Raw genomic sequence first — 20,462 nt, forward strand, 5'->3', positions numbered from 1 at the left:
GCTCATGCCTGTAATCCCAACACTTTGGGATGATAAGTAGGGCAGATCGCTTGAGTGCAGGAGTTAGAGACCAGCCTCAGCAACATGGTGAAACCCTGTTTTTACCAAAAAAAAATACAGAAATTATCTGGACTTGTAGTCCCAACTACTCAGGAGGCTGAGGTGGAAGGATCACTTGAACCCCAGGAGATGGAGGTTGCAGTGAGCTGAGATCCCACCACTGCACTCCAGGCTGGGTGACAGAGCAAGGTGCTGTCTCAAAAGTAAATAAATAAATAAACAAACAAGGATGCAAAATTTCAGTTACAGGAGGAATACAATCAGGAAAACTATTATATAACATGGTGACTATAGTTAATAACAACGTATTACATACTTGAAAATTGCTAAAAGAGTAGATTTTAACTATATATATCACAAATAAAGGATAAGTATGTGAGGTGATACGTATTTTAATTAGCTTAATTTAGCCATTACACAATGTACGCATACTTCAAAACATCATGTTGTACACCATAAATATATAAATCTTTATTTGTCAATTAAAAATGAATAAATTTTAAAAATAGACATAGACATAGAAGGAAACAGATCCTCATACTTATTTGTTCATTAGTTTTTGCATTACTCTTTTTTTTTTTTGAGATGGAGTCTCACTTTGTTGCCCAGGCTGTAGTGCAGTGGCATGAGTGATCTCAGCTCACTGCAACCTTCACCTCCCGAGTTTAAGCAGTTCTCTCTCAGCCTCCTGAGTTGCTAGGATTACAGATGCATGCCACCATGCTTGTCTAATTTTTTGTATTTGTGGTAGAGACACATTTCACCATCTTGGCCAGGCTGGTCTTGAACTCCTGACCTCATGATCCACCTGCCATGGCCTCCCAAAGGGCTGAGATTATATGAGTGAGCCCCTGTGCCTGGCCTAGTTTTCACATTACTCATAGAGTGAGAAGTCTGAGTGGAGAAATAAAGTCTTTTTTTTTGAGACAGAGTTTCACTCTTGTCACCCAGACTGAAGTGCAATGGTGCGCTCTTGGCTCACTGTATCTGCATGCTTTGGCCTCCTAAAGTGCTAGGATTACAGCCATGAGCCACGTTTCCTGGCCTGAAATAAAGTCTTTTAGAACAAAGTTGCTTATAGAGTAAGGTACATCATAAATACATAAATAACATAGGAGATAATATTCTGTATTTACCAGAATTTACCAGCAAAATATTCTTTCTGATATGTACAGGTGTGTTACTGTATATTTTTATAAATTTTAGTTTGTAAGCTGAAGCTCATATTATTTCATTTGGTTCTCACTATAACCCTGTGGGGAAGCAGCCCACATAATATCTCCATCTTCCCACGCCATACATAAGAAAACTGAGATGCACACAGCTTACCTCCCTGGAAAAAGCCTCATACTCACCAATCAGTATCTATCCCGAAGACCAAGGCCTGTCTAGAGTCTGGTAATTTGCTGTGATATAAAGTCTTTATCTGATATTATAATTAGCCACTCCTTTCCTTTGATGAAAGTTGGTATGATATCATTTTTCATTTTTTACTTTCAATCTGCTTATATTGTTATATTTGCAGAGAGTTTCTTGAGTTTTTTGTAGAGAGTATATGGTTAGGTCATGTTTTTAAATATTCTCTGCTAATCTCTTTTACTTGAATTTAGATCAGTTACATTTAATGTAATATGTTATTGACATGTTAAGGCTTAAATCTGTCATTACTTTTCCTTGTTTTATGTCTGGGTTTTGGTTTTCTTGTTTGAAATGGGGTCTTACTCTGTCACCCAGCTGGAGTGCAGTGGTGCAATCATCGCTCACCACACCTCAACTCCTGGGCTCAAGTCATCTTCTCACCTCAGCCTCCCAAGTAGCTTGGGCTACAGGTGCCTGTCACCAAGCACAGCTGTTTTTTTTTTTTCCCCCCCCATAGAGATGGGGTCTCACTATATTGACCAGGCTGGTCTCAAACTTTTTTTTTTTTTTTTTGAGAGAGTCTCATACTGTTGCCTAGGCTATAGCGCAGCGTCATGATCTTGGCTCACTGCAATCTCAGCCTCTTGGGTTCAAGCAATTCTCCTGCCTCAGCCTCCCAAGTAGCTGGGATGACAGGCATGTGCCACCACACCCAGTGAACTTTTTTGTGCTTTTAATAGAGATGGGGTTTCACCATGTTGGCCAGGATGGTCTTGATCTCCTGACCTCGTGATCTGCCTGCCTCAGCCTCCCAAAGTGCTGAGATTACAGGCATGAGCCACCACACCCAGCTCAAACTCCTAGTCTTAAGCAATCTTCCAGCCACAGCCTTCTTTGCAAAGTGTTGGGATTACATGAATGAGCCATCATGCCTGGCCTTCTGTTTTGTTTATTTTTTATTTGTTTTTTATTTTTTATTTTTTCATTTCTGTTTTCTTTTTCTGCCATTCTGTGGTTAGTTGAACAATTTTTAGAATCCAGTTTTTGTTTATGCATACTGTTTTTGAATATAGATATTTATGTAGCTTTTTAGTGATTTCTCTAGGTATTACATTAGAAATAACTCATCACATTCTATTTTACCAGTTGGAGAGAAGTATAGAAACACATCTGTTTCTGTCCCTTTGCCTTCCCTCATTTATAATATAACAGTTTTATGTATTTCTCTGCATGCATTTAAAACCACATCAGTGTTACAATTTTTGCTCATACAACCAATTTAAAAAACTTAAAAGAAGGAAAGCTTATTTATTTATTTTAGTTTACCATATGTCTTCTTTCTTCCTGACAGTCCAAGATTACTCCCCCCTATTTTTTTTGGCAGTTTCCAAGTCATTTTATTCAGAATTTTGTGTTTGTTTCCCGAATCAAAAAATACTATACAAAACAATGTAAAAATGGCTACCATTTTATCTCCCCTGCTTCCCCCCTGACCTAGGGACAATCCCCTGGGCAGCCTCACTCATGGGTTTCTGAGGTTTTCCTTCCAGATATGTTCCAGGAAATGAGGTCGATTGACATAGTCCCTTGAATCACTTTCAAACCTCTGGGATCTGGAGGTTACTAGGTTAGGGAAATGGATTAATATTTTTGGCGAGAAGATTCGGTGCCTAGGGAGAGAGCCTACCCCCCAAAAACGGTATCTAAAATATTCATGGTTCCTTCTTTTGTCTCAAAAACTGACATTTAGTCAAAGAAAAAAATAACAAGATGTCCGTCCCTTGGCTCCCTTCTCTCCCCACTCCTGCTTCTCCTCAGCCCCCCAAGATTGAACCCTGGCTGGAGCGAGGTAGCAGGACAGCCCCTCAGATGAGGTCAGCAACATTGAGGGGCATTTCCTCAATGGCAGTGTTGTAGAAGGTGTCTCAAAGAGTCCTCTTGTCTTCTATTAAGATGTAAATAGCCATACCCTTACAGCCAAACTATCCCCCTCGACTGATTCCGTGGATATAGTTTTTCCTGTTGGTGGGAAGGAAATAGTTGATGACTAAAGAAACCTCATCAATGCCTCTGGCCAGCAGGTCAGTGGTAACCAAACTGTGCTAGAGCCAGAACCAAACTCCCTCATGATCACATCTCGTTTTTTTGGTCCGTATCTCCATGCATGGCAGAGACAGTGAAATCACAAGCATGCATCTTCTTGGTGAGCCAGTCCACCTTCCTTTGGATGTTGATGAAGATGACTGCCTGGGTGATGGTCAGGGTTTCATACAAGTCACACAGCATGTCCAGCTTTTACTCCTCTCCTTTCACGTTCATGTAGAATTGGCAGATACCCTCCAGGGTCAACTCTTCCATCTTGGAAAGAATCCGAATGGGGTCCCTCATGAACTTCTTGGTCACCTCAAGCATATCAGAAGGCATTGTAGCTGACAGCAAAAATACCTGGGTGTTGCTGTTGAGCTTTTGGAATATTTCATAGATCTGGTCTTTGAATCCATGGCTTAACATTTCATCAGCTGTGTTCAGTACAAACCTCTTGATGTATTTGGGAGACAGGTATCTCCAGTTAAGCATACCAAACACACAGTCAGGGGTACCCATGATGATATGGGGAGCTTCCATCTGCAGTCTCTGCGCCTCAGCACACATGGTGCCCCCAATACAGGCATGACAGGAGGTACCCAGGTAGTATCCTAGTGCCATGACCACCTACCACCTTCTGTATATGATGAGCCAATTCTTGAGTGGGTGCTAGGACCAAGGCCTGGGAAGCCTTTAGATTTAATTCAATCTGCTGCAGAATTGATATGGCAAATGTGGCCATTTTCCCAGTCCCAGACTGGGCTTGAGCAGTCACATCATAACCCTTGATACAAGGTAGAATGGCTCGCTGCTGGATGGCAGAGGGCTTCTCAAAACCATAGGCGTAGATGCCATGGAGGAGGGACTCCGAGAGGTTCATGTCATCAAAATTGTCAACAATCTCCTTCCAGTTACTCTTGATAATGCCTTGGGCCCCATCCCATCAGGGCCATTGTCTCTGGATTGGGAATCCTGACTCGCAGACGTGATCCTTAGAAACTAGCCAAGGTTCCCGTTTTTTATTGTCTCCTTTCTATTTAGAGAATTTTGCTTAGCCATTAGGGTAGGTCTGTGGGTATTAAATTCTCTTTCTTTCCTCTGAGAATGTTTAATTTTTCTTTCATTCTTGAATTTTTTTTTTGTTAAGGATTCTCTGTTGATAGTTTCTTTGTTTTAGCAATTGAAAAATCTTATGACATGTTCTTCTGATTACCATAATTACTGACGATAAATTAATTTGCTGTCATTCTAATGGTTTTCTTCTGATAAAGTCTCAGTTTTCAGAAGTTTAAGTATGATGTGTTTTGGTGTGGCTATCTTTGGGTTGATCCTATAAACAGCTGGACCTGCAGGGTTTCATCTCTTGCCAAGTCTGGGAAGTTTTCAGCCATTATTTCTTCCAGTATTTTTTCAGCCCTTTCAAGGATTCTAATGACACAAATGTTAGATCTTTTTTATAGTCTCACAAGTTTTTGAGGTTCTGTATTTTTTGTTCAGTTTTCTCTTTTGATCAGATTGTTCTGTCTTCTAAGTTCACTGATTGTTTTCTTTGTCCCCTTCATTCCACTATCGAGCTCATTCACTGAGCTTTTCATTTATTTTATTTTTAAGTACTAAAATTTCCACTTGTTCTTCTTTATACCTGCTGTTTCTTTGCTGAGGCTTTCTATTTTCTCCATTTGCCTTAAGAATGTTTGTAATTGCATTGAAACAGTTTTGTCATGGCTGCTTTAAAAAATCTTGGCCAGATAATTCTATCATCTCTATAATCTTATTATTGGCATCTATTGATTATCTTTTTTTATTCAAGTGAGTTTTCTTGGTTTGATAAGTTATTTATTTTATTATTATTATTTTTTGAGATGGAGTTTTTCTCTGTCACCCAGGCTGGAGTGCGGTGGTGCAATTGCGGCTCACTGCAACCTCCACCTCCCAGGTTCAAACAATTCTCCTGCCTCAGCCTCCTGAGAAGCTGAGACTACAGGTGTGCGCCATCATGCCCAGCTAATTTTTGTATTTTTAGCAGAGATAGGGGTTCACCATATTGGCCAGGCTGGTCTCAAGCTCCTAATATTGTGATCCACCTGCCTTGGCCTCCCAAAGTGTGGGGATTATAGCTGTGAGCCACCGTGCCCAGCCGTGATTTTCTTTTAAATCTGGATTTTCAAACGACATTCTGAGACTCTGGGTGTTCTTTGAACCTTCTGTTTTAGCTGGCTTTTTCTGACACGACTTCATCGCCACGTAGAGATGGAAGTACAGATTCCCCACAAGTCTCTACTGACACCAGAGGGGAGGAGAACTACTGTTGGTACTGCATGGCTTACTTCATGGTCTTCACTGTCACTGTAATGAGTGTGGCCTCATCACCACTCGGCCACCAGAAGTAAGAAAGCCTCCTTTGACACATGACTGACTCTCTGCTTGGCCTCCTGTGACACCACCCCAATAAACACTTGTTACTGCAGGGTGGGGTGAAGAAGAGACTTCCCCGATGGTCTCCACCGATATCATAGGAGTGGAGGACTCATTACAGGCTGGCAGGGTTAAAAGTTCTACACCCTATGGCCAGGCGCGGTGGCTCAAGCCTGTAATCCCAGCACTTTGGGAGGCCGAGGCGGGTGGATCACGAGGTCAAGATATCGAGACCATCCTGGTCAACATGGTGAAACCCCGTCTCTATTAAAAATACAAAAAATTAGCTGGGCATGGTGGCGCGTGCCTGTAATCCCAGCTACTCAGGAGGCTGAGGCAGGAGATCGCGCCATTGCACTCCAGCCTGGGTAACAAGAGCGAAACTCCGTCTCAAAAAAAAAAAAAGTTCTACACCCTACTTGCCTTCTCTGACATCACCCTGCTAGGGGTGTTCGGTGCTTAATTACAGCCTCATCAGGGTTTGAGTTGTCTCCCCATTCAGTCTTTGCTGGTGTCAGTTTGGGAGTGGTCGGCACTTTTCTTGGTTGGAGTAGAACAGTTCTTGTCTAAATGTTTTCTGTCCTGTAAGCCTGCTTCTTTCTTGGTCTTTTGAAAAGAGAGGCATTTATTGGGGCTTTTTCGGTCCCTGTTCATTGGCATTTCCAGGTTGCCAGCTTCAGCTCCAAGTCTGGGATACATGGAACAAAAAGCAAAAAGAAAAACCAAGGAACTCACCTTCATGTTATTCCTTGGGTCTGAAGATCCCTAGCCAGTCTGCCGCCAACTTTTCACCTTTCAGAGTATAGTTACATTTATTGTATATATAATGCCCAGTGTTTTTAGTTGTCCTTAGCAGGACGAATAGGGGAAATATACCTACTACTCTGTCTTCCCAAAAGTGGAATTCTTTACTTTGCTTTTTTTTTCATTGTATAACTATCCTGATTCAACTGGCCCTTTCACTAAATTTCTTCAGAAAACATTTCTATAGATCTCAAAAAATACAATGTAAAATATAAATGTGTAGGATTGCTGTCCTGTTTTGTAAGAATAACAAAGATCAGGCCGGGCATGGTGGCTCACACCAGTAATCCCAGCACTTTGGGAGGCTGAGGTGGGCAGATCACCTGAGGCCAGGAGTTTGAGACCAGCCTGACCAACATGGTGAAACCCTGTCTCTACTAAAAATACACATGGTGGCATGTGGCTGTAGTCTTAGCTACTCAGGAGGCTGAGGCAGGAGAACGGCTTGAACCTAAGAGGTTGCAAAAAAAAAAGGACAAAGATCAAAAGGAATTGACAAGATATAAACTGTCCTCCCAGATGCAGGTGATTTTACTTTCACTGTAATTGCACATTGTGTATGCAGAGTTCCACAGAGATACAGTAATTTAGGGAACATTTCCCTAATTTTAGACTGCAAAGATTCATCCTTAGAACACATCTGGTTTCTTGATCTCATATTTATTTGCACTGCAATTTAAATGTTTAACATTTTAGTTTCTTGCTAAATAGATCCCTTGAAGATAGACATTTTTTAAATGTAGAGCTGCTAGGCATTCATGTACTGACTGAGTGGATGATGGAACGGTGTATATATTGCTATGTTAAGGACTTTTATTTTCCCTACAATTTTATTTTGAAGGATTTAAATAAATTCACACTATTGGAGAGTTGGGACATGTTTTGCAGTTACTATGGCTTTGGGGCCCTAGGTTTTACGATAGCTGAGATATTAGAAAAAGCTGCAGTCATTCATCTACACTGCACACAGGTACATCTTGTTACTGCAGTATTCATGGGTCAGAGATATAGACCTTATGCTTTCATTTTCCCCAGCAGTATTTTTTTCTTTTCTTTCTTTTTTTTTTTTTTTTGAGATGGAGTTTCGCTCTTTCATCCAGGCTGGAGTGCAGTGGCATGATCTCGGCTCACTGCAACCTCTGCCTCCCGGGTTCAAGTGATTCTCCTGCATCAGCATCCCGAGTAGCTGGGATTACAGGCACGTGACACCATGCCCGGCTTATTTTTGTATTTTTAGTAGAGACAGGGTTTTACTATGTTGGCCAGGCTGGTCTCAAACTCCTGACCTCAAGTGATCCACCCAGCTTGGCCTCTCCAAGTACTGGGATTACAGGCATGAGCCACCGCACCTGGCCCCAGCAGTATTTTTTAGTGCATTGTGATAATGCTCAGGTAAAGACCTCTGCTGTCCTGCTTTGTGCTTTCTCAGTGCTATCAGAATTTAGACAGGATCAAATCTAGGCAAAGTGTTGTGTTTTGTGACCATTAAAATACGAACTGGAATTTTACTTCAAAATCAGTGAATTACAAAGATATCACTTCTTAGAGTGTCTTATTGGATTAACAAAATAAATTTATCAGTTTGTGGATTTGGCACTTTTGAGACTGCACAAAAACAAAGCAGTCCTCTAGACTTCTTCAGGGGATTTAACTATCAATAAAATGGATAACCACATTCATAGAATTATTTTATTGATGAGTGAATTGAAATGGTAACATTAACCATTTCCTTTATTGATAAATCACAATTTAGGATGATGTGGAGACAAATAAAATAAAGGCAAAGTTTCTGCTGTTAAGGAAATTATAACTGACATGGTTGAGATTTGTGTCCCCACTCAAATCTCACGTCAAATTGTAATCTCTAGCGTTGGAGGAGGGACCTGGTGGGAGGTGATTGGATCTTGGTGGTAAATTTTCCCCTTGCTATTCTCATGATAGTGAGTGAATTCTCAAGAGACCTGGATTTTTTTTTTAAAGTGTGTGGCACCTCTGTTTGCTCTTTTCCTACTTCTCTGGACATGACTGTAGGTTTCCTGAGGCCTTCCCAGTCATGCTTCCTGTACAGCCTGTGTAACTATGAGTCAGTTAAACCTCTATTTTTTTTTTTTAAATACCCAGTTTCAGGTAGTGGTGTTTTTTTTTTTTTTTTTTTTTTTTTTTGAGATGGAGTCTGGCTCTGTTGCCCAGGCTGGAGTGCAGTGGCACAATCTCAGCTCATTGCAACCTCTGCCTTCTGGGTTCAAGTGATTTTTCTGCCTCAGCCTCCCAAGTAGCTGGGACTACAGGCATGTGCCATCATGCCCAGCTAATTTTTGTATTTTTAGTAGAGACGGGGTTTCACCATGTTGGCCAGGATGGTCTCAATCTCTTGACCTTGTGATCCATCAGCCTTGGCCTCCCTAAATGCTGGGATTACAGGCATGAGCTAGCGCAGCTGGCCTCAGATAATTCTTTATAGCAGTGTGAGAATGGACTAATACACCAACTAAATAAAGAACCTGGGAAGTAGAACTGGAGAATCAACTATGAATAGAAGCACAGTTGACCCTTGTACAATGCAACAATGGGTTAGGAGTGCTGACTCCTGTGTAGCTGATAAACCATGTATAACTTTTGACTCCCTCAAAACTTAACTCATAGCCTGCTATTGACTGGAAGCCTTACTGATAACATAGTGTATTAATACACATTTTGTAAGTTATATGTATTATATCTTGCATTCTTATAAAAGTAAGCTAGAGAAAATGCTATTAAGAAAACTATAAGGAAAATATATTTAGCATTCATTAAGTGGAATTGAGTCATCATAAAGGCCTTCATTCTTGTCTTCACATTGAACATGCTGAAGAGGAGTAAGAGGAGGGGTTGGTCTTGCTGTGTCCCAGGTGGCAGAGGCAGAAGAGGTGGAGGAGGTGGAAGAGGAGGCAGGAGAGCCAGGCACCCTTGGTGTAACTTCATGGAAATATTAATACATCATAATTCTGGTCTGACTTTTTTTTCATTTCTCTAAAAATGTCTCTCTACAGTATCAATCCTTCCTCTACCATTTGCTTTACTTTCAGTGCCCATATTGTAGAAGGGTCCACGTTGTAAAAGAGTCACAAGCAGTCTTGAATTGGAGTCCTGCATCTTGTATGCCTTCTTCCGCGTCATCTGGTACTGGTTCAGAAGCACTCGTCTCCATCAAGTCATCTTCTGTTAACTCCACTGGTGTTGTCTCTATTACGTCTTGGATTTCTCTAACATCCATATCTCAAAACTGTTCACCTGCTCTGCTACCTTTTTTTTTTTTCCATATCCACAATCACTTTCATGAGTTCTTTGATTGGGTCTGTCATAATCCTATGAAGTCACCTTGACAGTTTTCTTCTGCAGGAATTAATTGTCTCATGCTTGATGGCTTTCACAGCTTTTATTTTTCTATAAGAATGGCTGACATCTTTAATGGATAATCGTTTCAGACTTTCTGGTTTTTTTTTTGTTGTTTTTTTGAGAGACAGGGTCTGGCTCTGTTGCCCAGGCTGGAGTGCAGTGGTGTGATGATAGCTGTATAACTATCCTGATTGTATAACTATCCTGATATTGTATAACTATCTGATGATTGTATAACTATCCTGATGATTATATAACTATCCTGATGATTGTATAACTATCCTGATATTGTATTAACTATCCCGATTGTATAACTATCCTGATATTGTATAACTATCCTCATTGTATAACTATCCTGATTGTATAACTATCCTGATATTGTATAACTATCTGATGATTGTATAACTATCCTGATGATTATATAACTATCCTGATGATTGTATAACTATCCTGATATTGTATTAACTATCTCGATTGTATAACTATCCTGATATTGTATAACTATCCTCACTGTATAACTATCCTGATTGTATAACTATCCTGATATTGTATAACTATCCTGATTGTATAACTATCCTGATTGTATAACTATCCTGATATTGTATAACTATCCTGATTGTATAACTATCCTGATTGTATAACTATCCTGATTGTATAACTATCCTGATATTGTATAACTATCCTGATTGTATAACTATCCTGATATTGTATAACTATCCTGATTGTATAACTATCCTGATTGTATAACTATCCTGATGATTGTATAACTATCCTGATGATTGTATCACTATCCTGATTGTATAACTATCCTGATTCAACTGGCCCTTTCACTAAAAATCTTCAGAAAACATTTCTATAAATCTCAAAAAATATACTGTAAAATATAAATGTGTAGGACTGCTTTCCTGTTTTGTAAGAATGACAAAGATCAGGCCAGGTACGGTGACTCATGCCAGTAATTCACAGCCCCAAACTCTTGGGCTCAGGCAGTCCTCCATCCTCAGCCTCCCAAGTAGCTAGGACTACTGGCATGCACCACCATGCCTAGCTAATTTTTAAATTTTTTGTAGAGATGGGATCTTGCTATGTTGCCCAGGCTGGTCTTGAACTCCTGGCCTCAAGTGATCCTCCCACCTTGGCCTCCCAAAGTGCTGGGATTACAGATGTGAGCCACCAGAGCCCATCCCCTTCCAGACTTTCATGTTCTATTGGGCTTTTTTCCTAGCATTGACAATCCTTTCTGTAGAGAACTGTGACTCCCTGATGTATAGGCTGAATTAGAGACATCATGTCTGGGGGCAAGTAGACAACTTCTAAGCCTTCTATGTTGAATTCATGAAGTCCTGGGTGATCAGGGACATTGTTCAATATTGAAAGAACTTTAAAAGGCAGTTCTTCATTGGCAGGGCACTTTCTGACTTCAGGGACAAAACATCAATGGAGCCAACCCAGAAAAAGGGTTATCATTGTCCAGGTGTTCTTGTACAACCGGAAGACTGGCAGCTGAGGTTGATCATTTCCTTTCGGAATTCAGCAGCTTTATAGATAAGGGCAGTCCTGATCCTAAACCCAACTGCATTTGTACAAAACAGTAGTTAGCCTGTTTCTTCCTGCCTTAAATCCTGGTGCTTGCTTCTCTTCCTTACTAATAAACGTCCTTTGTGGCATTCCCCCACACCCCTTCCCCCTCCACTCCCCGCCCCCCAAATTAGGGTGCTTTCGTCTGCATTAAAAACCAGTTTAGGCAGATATCCTTTCTCCTCAATGATTTTCTTAATGGTGTCTGGGAACCGGTCTGTTGCCTCCTGGTCAGCAGAGCTGCTTCCCCCTTATTTTGACATTTCTTAAGCCAAACCTCTTTCTAAAATTATCAAACCATTCATTTCTGGTATAAATTCTCCAGCTTTAGATCCTTCATCTTCCTTTAAGTTGTCATAAGATGACTTTGCCTTTTTGTGAATCATATTAGAGTCCACAAGTATGCCTTTCTTACAGCAATCCTGGACCCACTTAAAAGCTGCATTTTTACTATGAGAGAAAAGGTATTTTGCAAAAATTGCAAGATTTTTGCACCTGCAGATGTAGCTGTGGCAATGGATTCACAAATTTTTCTTCTTTTCTTTCTCAAATTTTATCTTTCTTCCTTTATTTTCTCTCTCCTTTCTTCCATTTTCTTTTACCAATTTCATTCTTTCCTTTCTTCCTCTCTCCTTCCTCTCTCTCTTTCTTTCAATGGTCCTCACGCTGAATTTATTTATTTTTTGAGACAGAGTCTTGCTCTGTCACCTAGGCTGGAGTGCAGTGGTGTGATCTCGGCTTACCGCAATCGCCATCTCCCAGGTTCAACTGATTCTCGTGCCTCAGTCTCAAAAGTAGCTGGGATTACAGGCACCCACCACCACACCTGGTAAATTTTTGTATTTTTAGTAGAGACAGGGTTTCACCATGATGGCCAGGCTGGTCTTGAACTGACCTCAGGCGATGTGCCTGCACTGGTCCCCCAAAGTGCTGACTTACACGTGTAAGTCATCATGCCCGGCCTGGATTCATTTATCTTGAAATGGTGGGAAACCTCAGCTGCAGCCCTCATCTATGGTACATATCAAGCAATTCAACTTTTTCTTGTGATGCCATGATTTTTCTCTGCTTCTTGGGAGTACTTCCAGCATCACTAATGGTACTTCATATCAGTCCCATGGTGTTATTCAAGGTTCACGGTATTGCACTAAACATGATGAAAAATACATGAGAACTGTAAGAGCTCAATATTTACTGTTATATGCAATTTACTGGAGAGATGAACTGCTCATGTGGAGATGGTTAGCGTCACACAGCATTTAAGTGGATACAACACTTGTGCTCACTGCAGTAGCAACAGGAGGTGGCTATGAAATTATTAATTTTATGCAGTTTTAATACTGCATCTTTTTTTTTTTTGAGACAGAGTTTCACTCTTGTCACTCAGGCTAGAGTGCAGTGGCATGATCTCAGCTCACTGCAACCTCCACTTCCCAGGATCAAGTGATTCTCCTGCCTCAACCTCCCAAGTAGCTGAGATTACAGGCATCCACCACTATGCCTGGCTAATTTTCGTATTTTTAGTAGAGATGGGCTCTCACCATGTTTGCCAGGCTAGTCTCGAACTCCTGACCTCGCGATATGCCCACCTCAGCCTCCCAAACTGTGGGGATTACAGGCATAAGCCCCCGTGCCCGGCCTAATAGTGCATCTTTATGTTTTACAATTCTCTGGACTGAATAGTCTGTGTATGGTCTGTGTGTACAAGTTTTGATAAATCTCTTAATAGATCTGTGTGTATTTTATATAGCAAATGATAGACTAATATCAAAGTCTTCGATAGTATGGAAGACATTAAGAAAAAGGTTATGTCATTAATGCATAAAACACATGTAGATACTAGTCTATCATTTATTATAATTTTGTAGCCACCTCCTGTTGCTATTTCAAATTGTCTCAGATCCCCCCAAATTTTTCTAATATATTATTTTGAAAAAAAAAAAAAAAAAAAAAAAAAAAAGAAACCCCACGTATGAGTGGATCTGTACAGTTCAAAGCTGTGTTATTCAAGGGTGAATCGTACATAACTATATGTTATGGAGACATATAGTTAGCATATAGTAAACACTTAATGATATGAATAAACTTTACTTATCAGATTTTGTGAGCATTAATTCACTTAAATGGATAAATCAAGAATAATTGAAAGCAAAGAGAAGAAAAGACCATGCACATTTATAAGAATTGTATGCTCCTTTGTTTCCCGTTTTTTAAAATTTCAGTAGAAGCATGAATAATGGCTACTTGTGTGATCCTGGCAATTTGTCTACTTCATTTTGTGCAATGCGGGTAACTACACCTGCATGATAGAGCTGTTTGATCAAACTACACACTGCATGCAAAATGTTCATATAAGAATTGTTAATAAGCCTTGAGCCAAAAATAGGATCCTTTACATTTTTTTGAAAAATGTCAAGAGATTATTGTTCAGATGAGACCTCAAGTAAAGTAAGTTTCATATGTATATATTTTATATGAACAAGTCAGGGCCAGGTGTGGCAGCTCATGCCTGTAATCCCAGCACTTTGGGAGGCTGATGCAGGCGGATCACGAGGTCAAGAGATCGAGACCATCCTGGCCAACATGGTGAAACCCCGTCTCTATTAAAAATACAAAAAAATTTAGCTGGGTGTGGTGGTGCGTGCCTGTAGCCCCAGCTACGCGGGAGGCTGAGGCAGGAGAATTGCTTGAACCCAGGAGGCAAAGGTTGCCAGTGAGCCGAGGTCGCGCCACTGCACTCCAGCCTGGCGCCTGGTGACGGAATGAGACTCTGTCTCAAAAAAAAAGAACAAGAAGGTAGAAATTGTCAAGTTGTCTGACTGGCCTCAGGTTATACTGTTTTAATCATGCCATGCTCCTTTGTTTCCCATTTTTAAAAATTTCAGTAGAAGCATGAAAAATGACTACTTGTGTGATCCTGGCAATTTGTCTACTTCATTTTGTGCAATGCGGGTAACTACACCTGCATGATAGAGCTGTTGGATCAAACTACACACTGCATGCAAAATGTTCATCACTTTCCTTGTACATACTGTAAGGATAGTAGCTATTTGCTATTTCACTTTGCTATTGCTGCATATAGCTTTTGTTAGCAGATTCTATAAATTAACAGGTTAAACTACTTTTTCTCTGATTGCCTCAGATTCTTTTCCATACTCCTCTAAGCACTCTGAAACTGTGCTTAGAAAGGTCAGCTGGGATCAAGGATATCAGACTTTTCCCTGTAGTGCTGACACTACATAAAAAGTATTGTGACTTTCCTTCAGTATTCCTATTATGCTTCAAATATGCATTTTTATCTCATTTATAAAGAGCAATAACAAATTATTTCATTGCCTTTTTATAATTTCATTAAGGATCTTATTTTTGGCTCAAGGCTTATTAACAATTCTTATAAATGTGCATGGTCTTTTCTTCTCTTTGCTTTCAATTATTCTTGATTTATCCATTTAAGTGAATTAATGCTCACAAAATCTGATAATAAGTAAAGTTTATTCATATCATTAAGTGTTTACTATATGCTAAGCACTGTGCTGGAAATACTAATTGTAATAAGTCATGGCTTCTATTTTAAGCAGCTTATTGTCTACTGCAGATGTGATATTATTGCTGTTGTTCAAACTACTGGAGAGGAATCATTTTTAGCTTACTTTTCCGCTCAAAGATGTTTTATTCAATGTACTACTGTAACTTTCTACTTATATGATCCCCAGTTTTCAAACCTTCAGAGAGTGAAGGTTACAGAAGAGTCATTAAAGAGTGTGGGCTTGGGATCCAGACTGCGCAGGTTACAATCATGGCTCCACTCTTTCCTGTGTGACCTTGTAACTCTTTTGTGGCTCAGTTTCCTATTCTGTTGTAAAGGTTAAGTGAGTCATTATATACCAGGTGCTTATAACAGTGGTTGGCATACAGTAAGCACTTAATAAATGTCAAACTATTACTAGTTTGTTTCTCTGAGATGGCAGAAACAATCTAATTTTTATTTTGGGGGGGTTCATTATTTTATAATAGCTATTAGTTCTTGCAGTATCTCAAAGACAGAGGCTTCTGATGTTACTATGTAAACATATTCACATTAAAAATTTGATTGACAGGGACTCCCTCCATCACCCAAGCTGGAGTGCAGAGGCACGATCACAGTTCACTGTAACCTTGAACTTCTGGGCTCAAGTGATCCTCCTACCGTGGCCGCCAGTGTTAGAGATGAATAAGAATATAAAGAAATGGACACCTTTGTGACTAAGTCTGCATTCTTGGCTTTAGTGTATAATTTCCTAAAGTTTCATAGGCTGAAATACAGGTTTCTTTGATTTGGATAAATGTATATACATTTAACCTTATACCCTAGCTTTATTTTTAAATCTCTGATGAAAACTGTTACATGATTGTAGTTTATATTTAAGAGAATTATGCAGGCACTTTAGATTAAGAATCGCTCTATCTATAAAAATTGTGTTTCTCAGAATTGTAATGATAACAAAGCCAAATAAACAAAAGAAAATCTAACTTTTTTTACAACCATCTTTTTAAAAACCATTTATGTCCAAAGAGGTATAAAATTTTTTGCTTACGGGATATTAATTCTTTAAAATTATCAAAAGGGAGATAATGACAAGAAGTTTATTCCAGCTTTACTTAAAATTTTAGTTTTGGGGAGGTAAAGTAGGAAAAAAAAATTTTTAGTTTCAATGAAATGAAATGTATCATTGACACATAAGAATACAACTGAAGAGTGCAAACAACCTAATTCATTTTCCCAGTTTGCTCAAGCCTCCAGGCGCCAGTCAAATATCGAAGTCGTATAAAAAGTAGGTCTTTGCCCATCTGTAGCCAGCTCCAAAATGGAACTAATTTAGAACCTGTAATTTAAAAGTAATTAGAAACAAATCAGCTTAAATAAACTCAGCAGAAAACATATCAGTTTAAAGTCAGCTTACAGGATCTGTGTGAGCCTTTAGCACCTTAATTTCTTTTTAAATCATGGACCAAAAAGTTAAACAATTTCAAAGCTGAAGTGAGTGGTTTTCTCTAAAAACAAAAACAGAACACCTTGAAGTGAAATAAACCTTGAGAGGATCTAACCAGTGCAAATGTCATATGGCCCAGCTAGAGAAAGGAGGGACTGCATATGGTGAGGGCTCTAGAAAAGTCTAACAAAGAAACTCTTCACTACTGAAATTAATTACATATGAAACAACTAAAGATACAGCATAACAGATAAATGATTACTTCTACGTAAATCCAATCTTAATAATAAAAAATAAAGCCTATGATCAGACTTAAGATAATTTTGTCCAGACCTCTTTGTCTACACAAGAACACCAGCCTAATTAAGTATCAGATCCGGGTATCACAGCAGATTAGTTTTTTGCATTTTTGAGACAAGGTCTTGCTCTGTCACCCAGGCTGTCGTGCAGTGGCATGATTATGGCTCACTGTAACCTTGACCTCCCGAGCTCAAGTGATCCAAACCTCCTACCTCAGCCTCCCCAGTAGCTGGGACTACAGAGGCAGGCACCACTACCCCTGCCAAATTTTTAAATTTTTTTGTAGCGATGAGGTCTATGTTGCCCAGGCTGGTCTCAAGCTCCTAGGCTCAAGTGATCCCCCCACCTTGGGCTCCCAAAATGCTGGGATTACAGGCATGAGTGACTGTGTCCAGCCATAGCAAATTCTTATAACCATTACTTATAGTATATACCTGTAGATAAAGAAGTATCAGGAGGAAGGTTTACCTTTTCATTATCATTTTAATTACTTTATATTTAAAGAAGACCTTTTCACTGCTCTGAATTTATATAATAGCTTTCTTCTGAAAACATTACCACCAAAGCACTGTAGAAACATTATCATTAATCAGGACCAAATATTATCTTCATCCTACAAATGAGAAAGTTGAGGTACCTACAATTCATATTATAATACAACTACCTCTGCAATGGAAATAAGAAAATGACTAAATACAAGATGGACTTTTACTTCTCCCCACTTCATCTTCCTAGAGAGTCTATGTTGGCCAAAGATGAACAGAGTTGATCATGATACCCCTGAGTGATGGATCCTTTCACCTGTTTGATTCTAGGCAGCTACTGTGGAGATGAGCTAAGTTTTTTGTAAACTCACTTTGATTCAGCAAGACATAAAGAGGCTTGAATTCATTCTAGACTAAACAGTTTGTATAATCTCGAGACTGGTTCTTAACCTTTTTCTGTCCCTAAACATCTGAGGTTACCGAGCAATGATGGTTTACTGAAACAAGGACTCTCAAAGAAAGGGCTCACCCGGAAGAGAGGTGGACTTTGAAAAAGTCTCCAGTTGATTATGTTAACTGCTCCCACACCATGAATTAATTTAGGTTCATTCTAAGGTAAGGAGATAACTAGAATATGTTTAAAATTCTATACAGTCAGAGCTGTCTAAGCCTTTTTAAACAGGAATTATTAGATTTATGATAGATTTCTAGCTATTACATAGTTGGGATCTTTACATTTTTGGATATATGTACAGATATAGTTTAAAATGGCTCTGAATTAATTGTAGACATTTGGAGTAAAATAACATTTATTTATTTATTTATGTTTTTTCAGGTGGAGTTTTGCTCTTGTTGCCCAGGCTGGAGTGCAATAGTGTGATCTCAGCTCACTGCAACCTCTGCCTCCTGGGTTCAAGCGATTCTCCTGTTTCAGACTCCCGAGTAGCTGGGATTACAGGCACCTGTCACCATCCTCGGCCAATTTTTTCTATTTTTTAGTAGAGACAGGGTTTTGCCATGTTGGCCAGGTTGGTCTCTAACTATTGACTTCAGGTGATCCACCTGCCTTGGTATCCCAAAGTGCTGGAATTACAGGTGTGAGCCACGGTGCCCGTCTGTAAAAAAACTTCTATCTCTTAGTTAGCTCTGCATATAGGTTTGTAGGTACTCAATTAATATCCACCTTGTGATCAAAAAAATATATAGCAAATGATAATGGAAACAATAAATTTATCTCAAAGATTGTCAACCTTCTAACTTCAGATCCGCATGACATTATGTATTGTAGGTGGTTTTATTAAAGTTTCCTGGACAGGTTAGTAGGCCTACTGAAGGCCCCACAAACAGACAAAAAATAGAAACGGCAGCAAGCCAGATGGAAGGTATTAGTAGGTAATACTTTTCCTTTGAGTCAAGCAGCTGAGAAGGTCTTGATGAGGGGCGCTAGGAGAACATTAAAACCAGCTGACTTTACTGAACAAGTGTATTGTATGACATCTCTCCCTCTGTCTGACTAAACATCAGTCATACAATAAACAACCTACTCACCTTCAATTTCTGTCCAGTTGACAGCAATTTCTGCTACTGGAATTTTAAAGAACTGTGCTATGTACAGCAGTTCTACATCAAATGCCCTAAAATAGAAAACATATTGATATTTATTTTTAAAGACAAATAGAACACAACTATAATGTCTACCTTGGCATGTTTTAAAGAAGCTTACATGGCAGATATAAAGCTTATACCATAAAACTGAAGATCAGATTCACAGAAGTCAAATAATTGAAAGCTGAGTAGTTCAGAAGCTTCCAGGCAAATAGTTAGAATATCACTGCGTAATCCTGTATCTCTGTCACAACTCAGAAACTCACAGAGGTAAAACTAGCTTCAAGTGTTCCAAGAAGAAATGTCATCCTGGAAAATTTCAAGACTGATGGTTTTCAATCCTGAGCTTAACTAGCTCAAGGTAAAGAAGTGACAGCATTTCTGACGGATTCAGAGAGCTGACAGAACTACGAGCCATTCCAGTTGAGACTGTTCCGCATCACCTTGGAGCTGCCTGCCTGCTTCCATCCTCAGAGGATCAAGGTGAATTTTCCAGTACAGTGTCCCCAGGGCCTTCCATGTCTTTTCTGTTCTCCTTCCTTGTGCTGCCCTGGATAATATAATACCGGCAACTATTGAAAGTAAAAAGCTACTTTGGACTAGTCTGAAATACTCTTTGGGCCGGGCGCGGTGGCTCACGCCTGTAATCCCAGCACTTTGGGAGGCTGAGGTGGGTGGATCACCTGAGGTCAGGAGTTCGAGACCAGCCTGACCAATATGGTGAAACCCCGTCTTTAAAAAATAAATAAATAAATAAAATAAAAATGAAAAATAAAAGATGGAGTTTTGCTCTTAAAAAAATACTCTTTGGGGATAACTAATACATACATAAGAATCTGATATATTGTCTTACTTTTCCTAACATATACTATTAAAGCCATTTCCAGTCTAACTCCAGTGCAACCTTCTACTTATAAATGGTCTTTCCTAAAGCTTCTCTCCAGCCAGCGTGTTGGCTTAGGTCAAAGCTGCATTCCTTAAAGCTTCTGAATCCTGACTCAAAAGTTTTCCTGGATTCTGCTTACAAAATTTCTCTGAACTAGTTGCTTCTCTTACTGGCATTAAAGTTCAGGAAGAAAAGCACTGCTAGCGACCTGTTAAATCTTCTTCATCCTCATTTAACCTGTATAAAGTCCTTGCGTTTTGCTTTCACCCATGAATCAGTCTCCACTTTCTAGGCTGCACAGAGCATAGTTCAAACTTCCAGGGCTTGGTTGTAAAACACATTATTAACACAGACAAGAAAATGCTTAAAATCCACTTAATATTGATTTCTCCAATCCCAGACAACTTGAATTTGGGATTTTTTTTTTTTTTTTTTTTTGCCACAATACCATTATTATCTATTACATAAATAGTTTATACTCCAAGTATTTGGATAATTCAATGAGAAAACTATTTTTTTAAACAATGCTTTTTCTTATCC

At 39.4% G+C, this 20,462-nt stretch overlaps 1 protein-coding gene and 1 pseudogene across 4 annotated transcripts in view; both read right to left on the minus strand.

Annotated features, from left to right (window-relative positions):
* Window positions 1–509: 509 nt before the first annotated feature.
* LOC100394489 (eukaryotic initiation factor 4A-I pseudogene) lies at window positions 510–6,354 on the minus strand (annotated as a pseudogene). Its single transcript, XR_013536270.1, has 2 exons — window positions 6,343–6,354; window positions 510–4,503 (listed from the first exon to the last, which is right to left on the minus strand). The product of XR_013536270.1 is annotated as a eukaryotic initiation factor 4A-I pseudogene (transcript).
* Window positions 6,355–16,285: 9,931 nt separating this feature from the next.
* ALG5 (ALG5 dolichyl-phosphate beta-glucosyltransferase) overlaps window positions 16,286–20,462 on the minus strand; it is a 49,256-nt gene continuing 45,079 nt past the window's right edge. For all 3 annotated transcript variants that reach the window (XM_008998144.5, XM_054256798.2, XM_002748972.7), the window contains 2 exons: window positions 18,980–19,065; window positions 16,286–16,538 (listed from right to left, as the gene is read on the minus strand). In XM_008998144.5, coding sequence (XP_008996392.1) covers window positions 16,423–16,538; window positions 18,980–19,065 — 202 coding nt within the window. In that variant the 3' untranslated portion in view covers window positions 16,286–16,422. The remainder of the gene's footprint in view (window positions 16,539–18,979; window positions 19,066–20,462) is intronic.

The sequence above is a fragment of the Callithrix jacchus genome, chromosome 5 (genome assembly GCF_049354715.1).
Source record: "Callithrix jacchus isolate 240 chromosome 5, calJac240_pri, whole genome shotgun sequence".
NCBI classification, from domain to species: domain Eukaryota; kingdom Metazoa; phylum Chordata; class Mammalia; order Primates; family Cebidae; genus Callithrix; species Callithrix jacchus.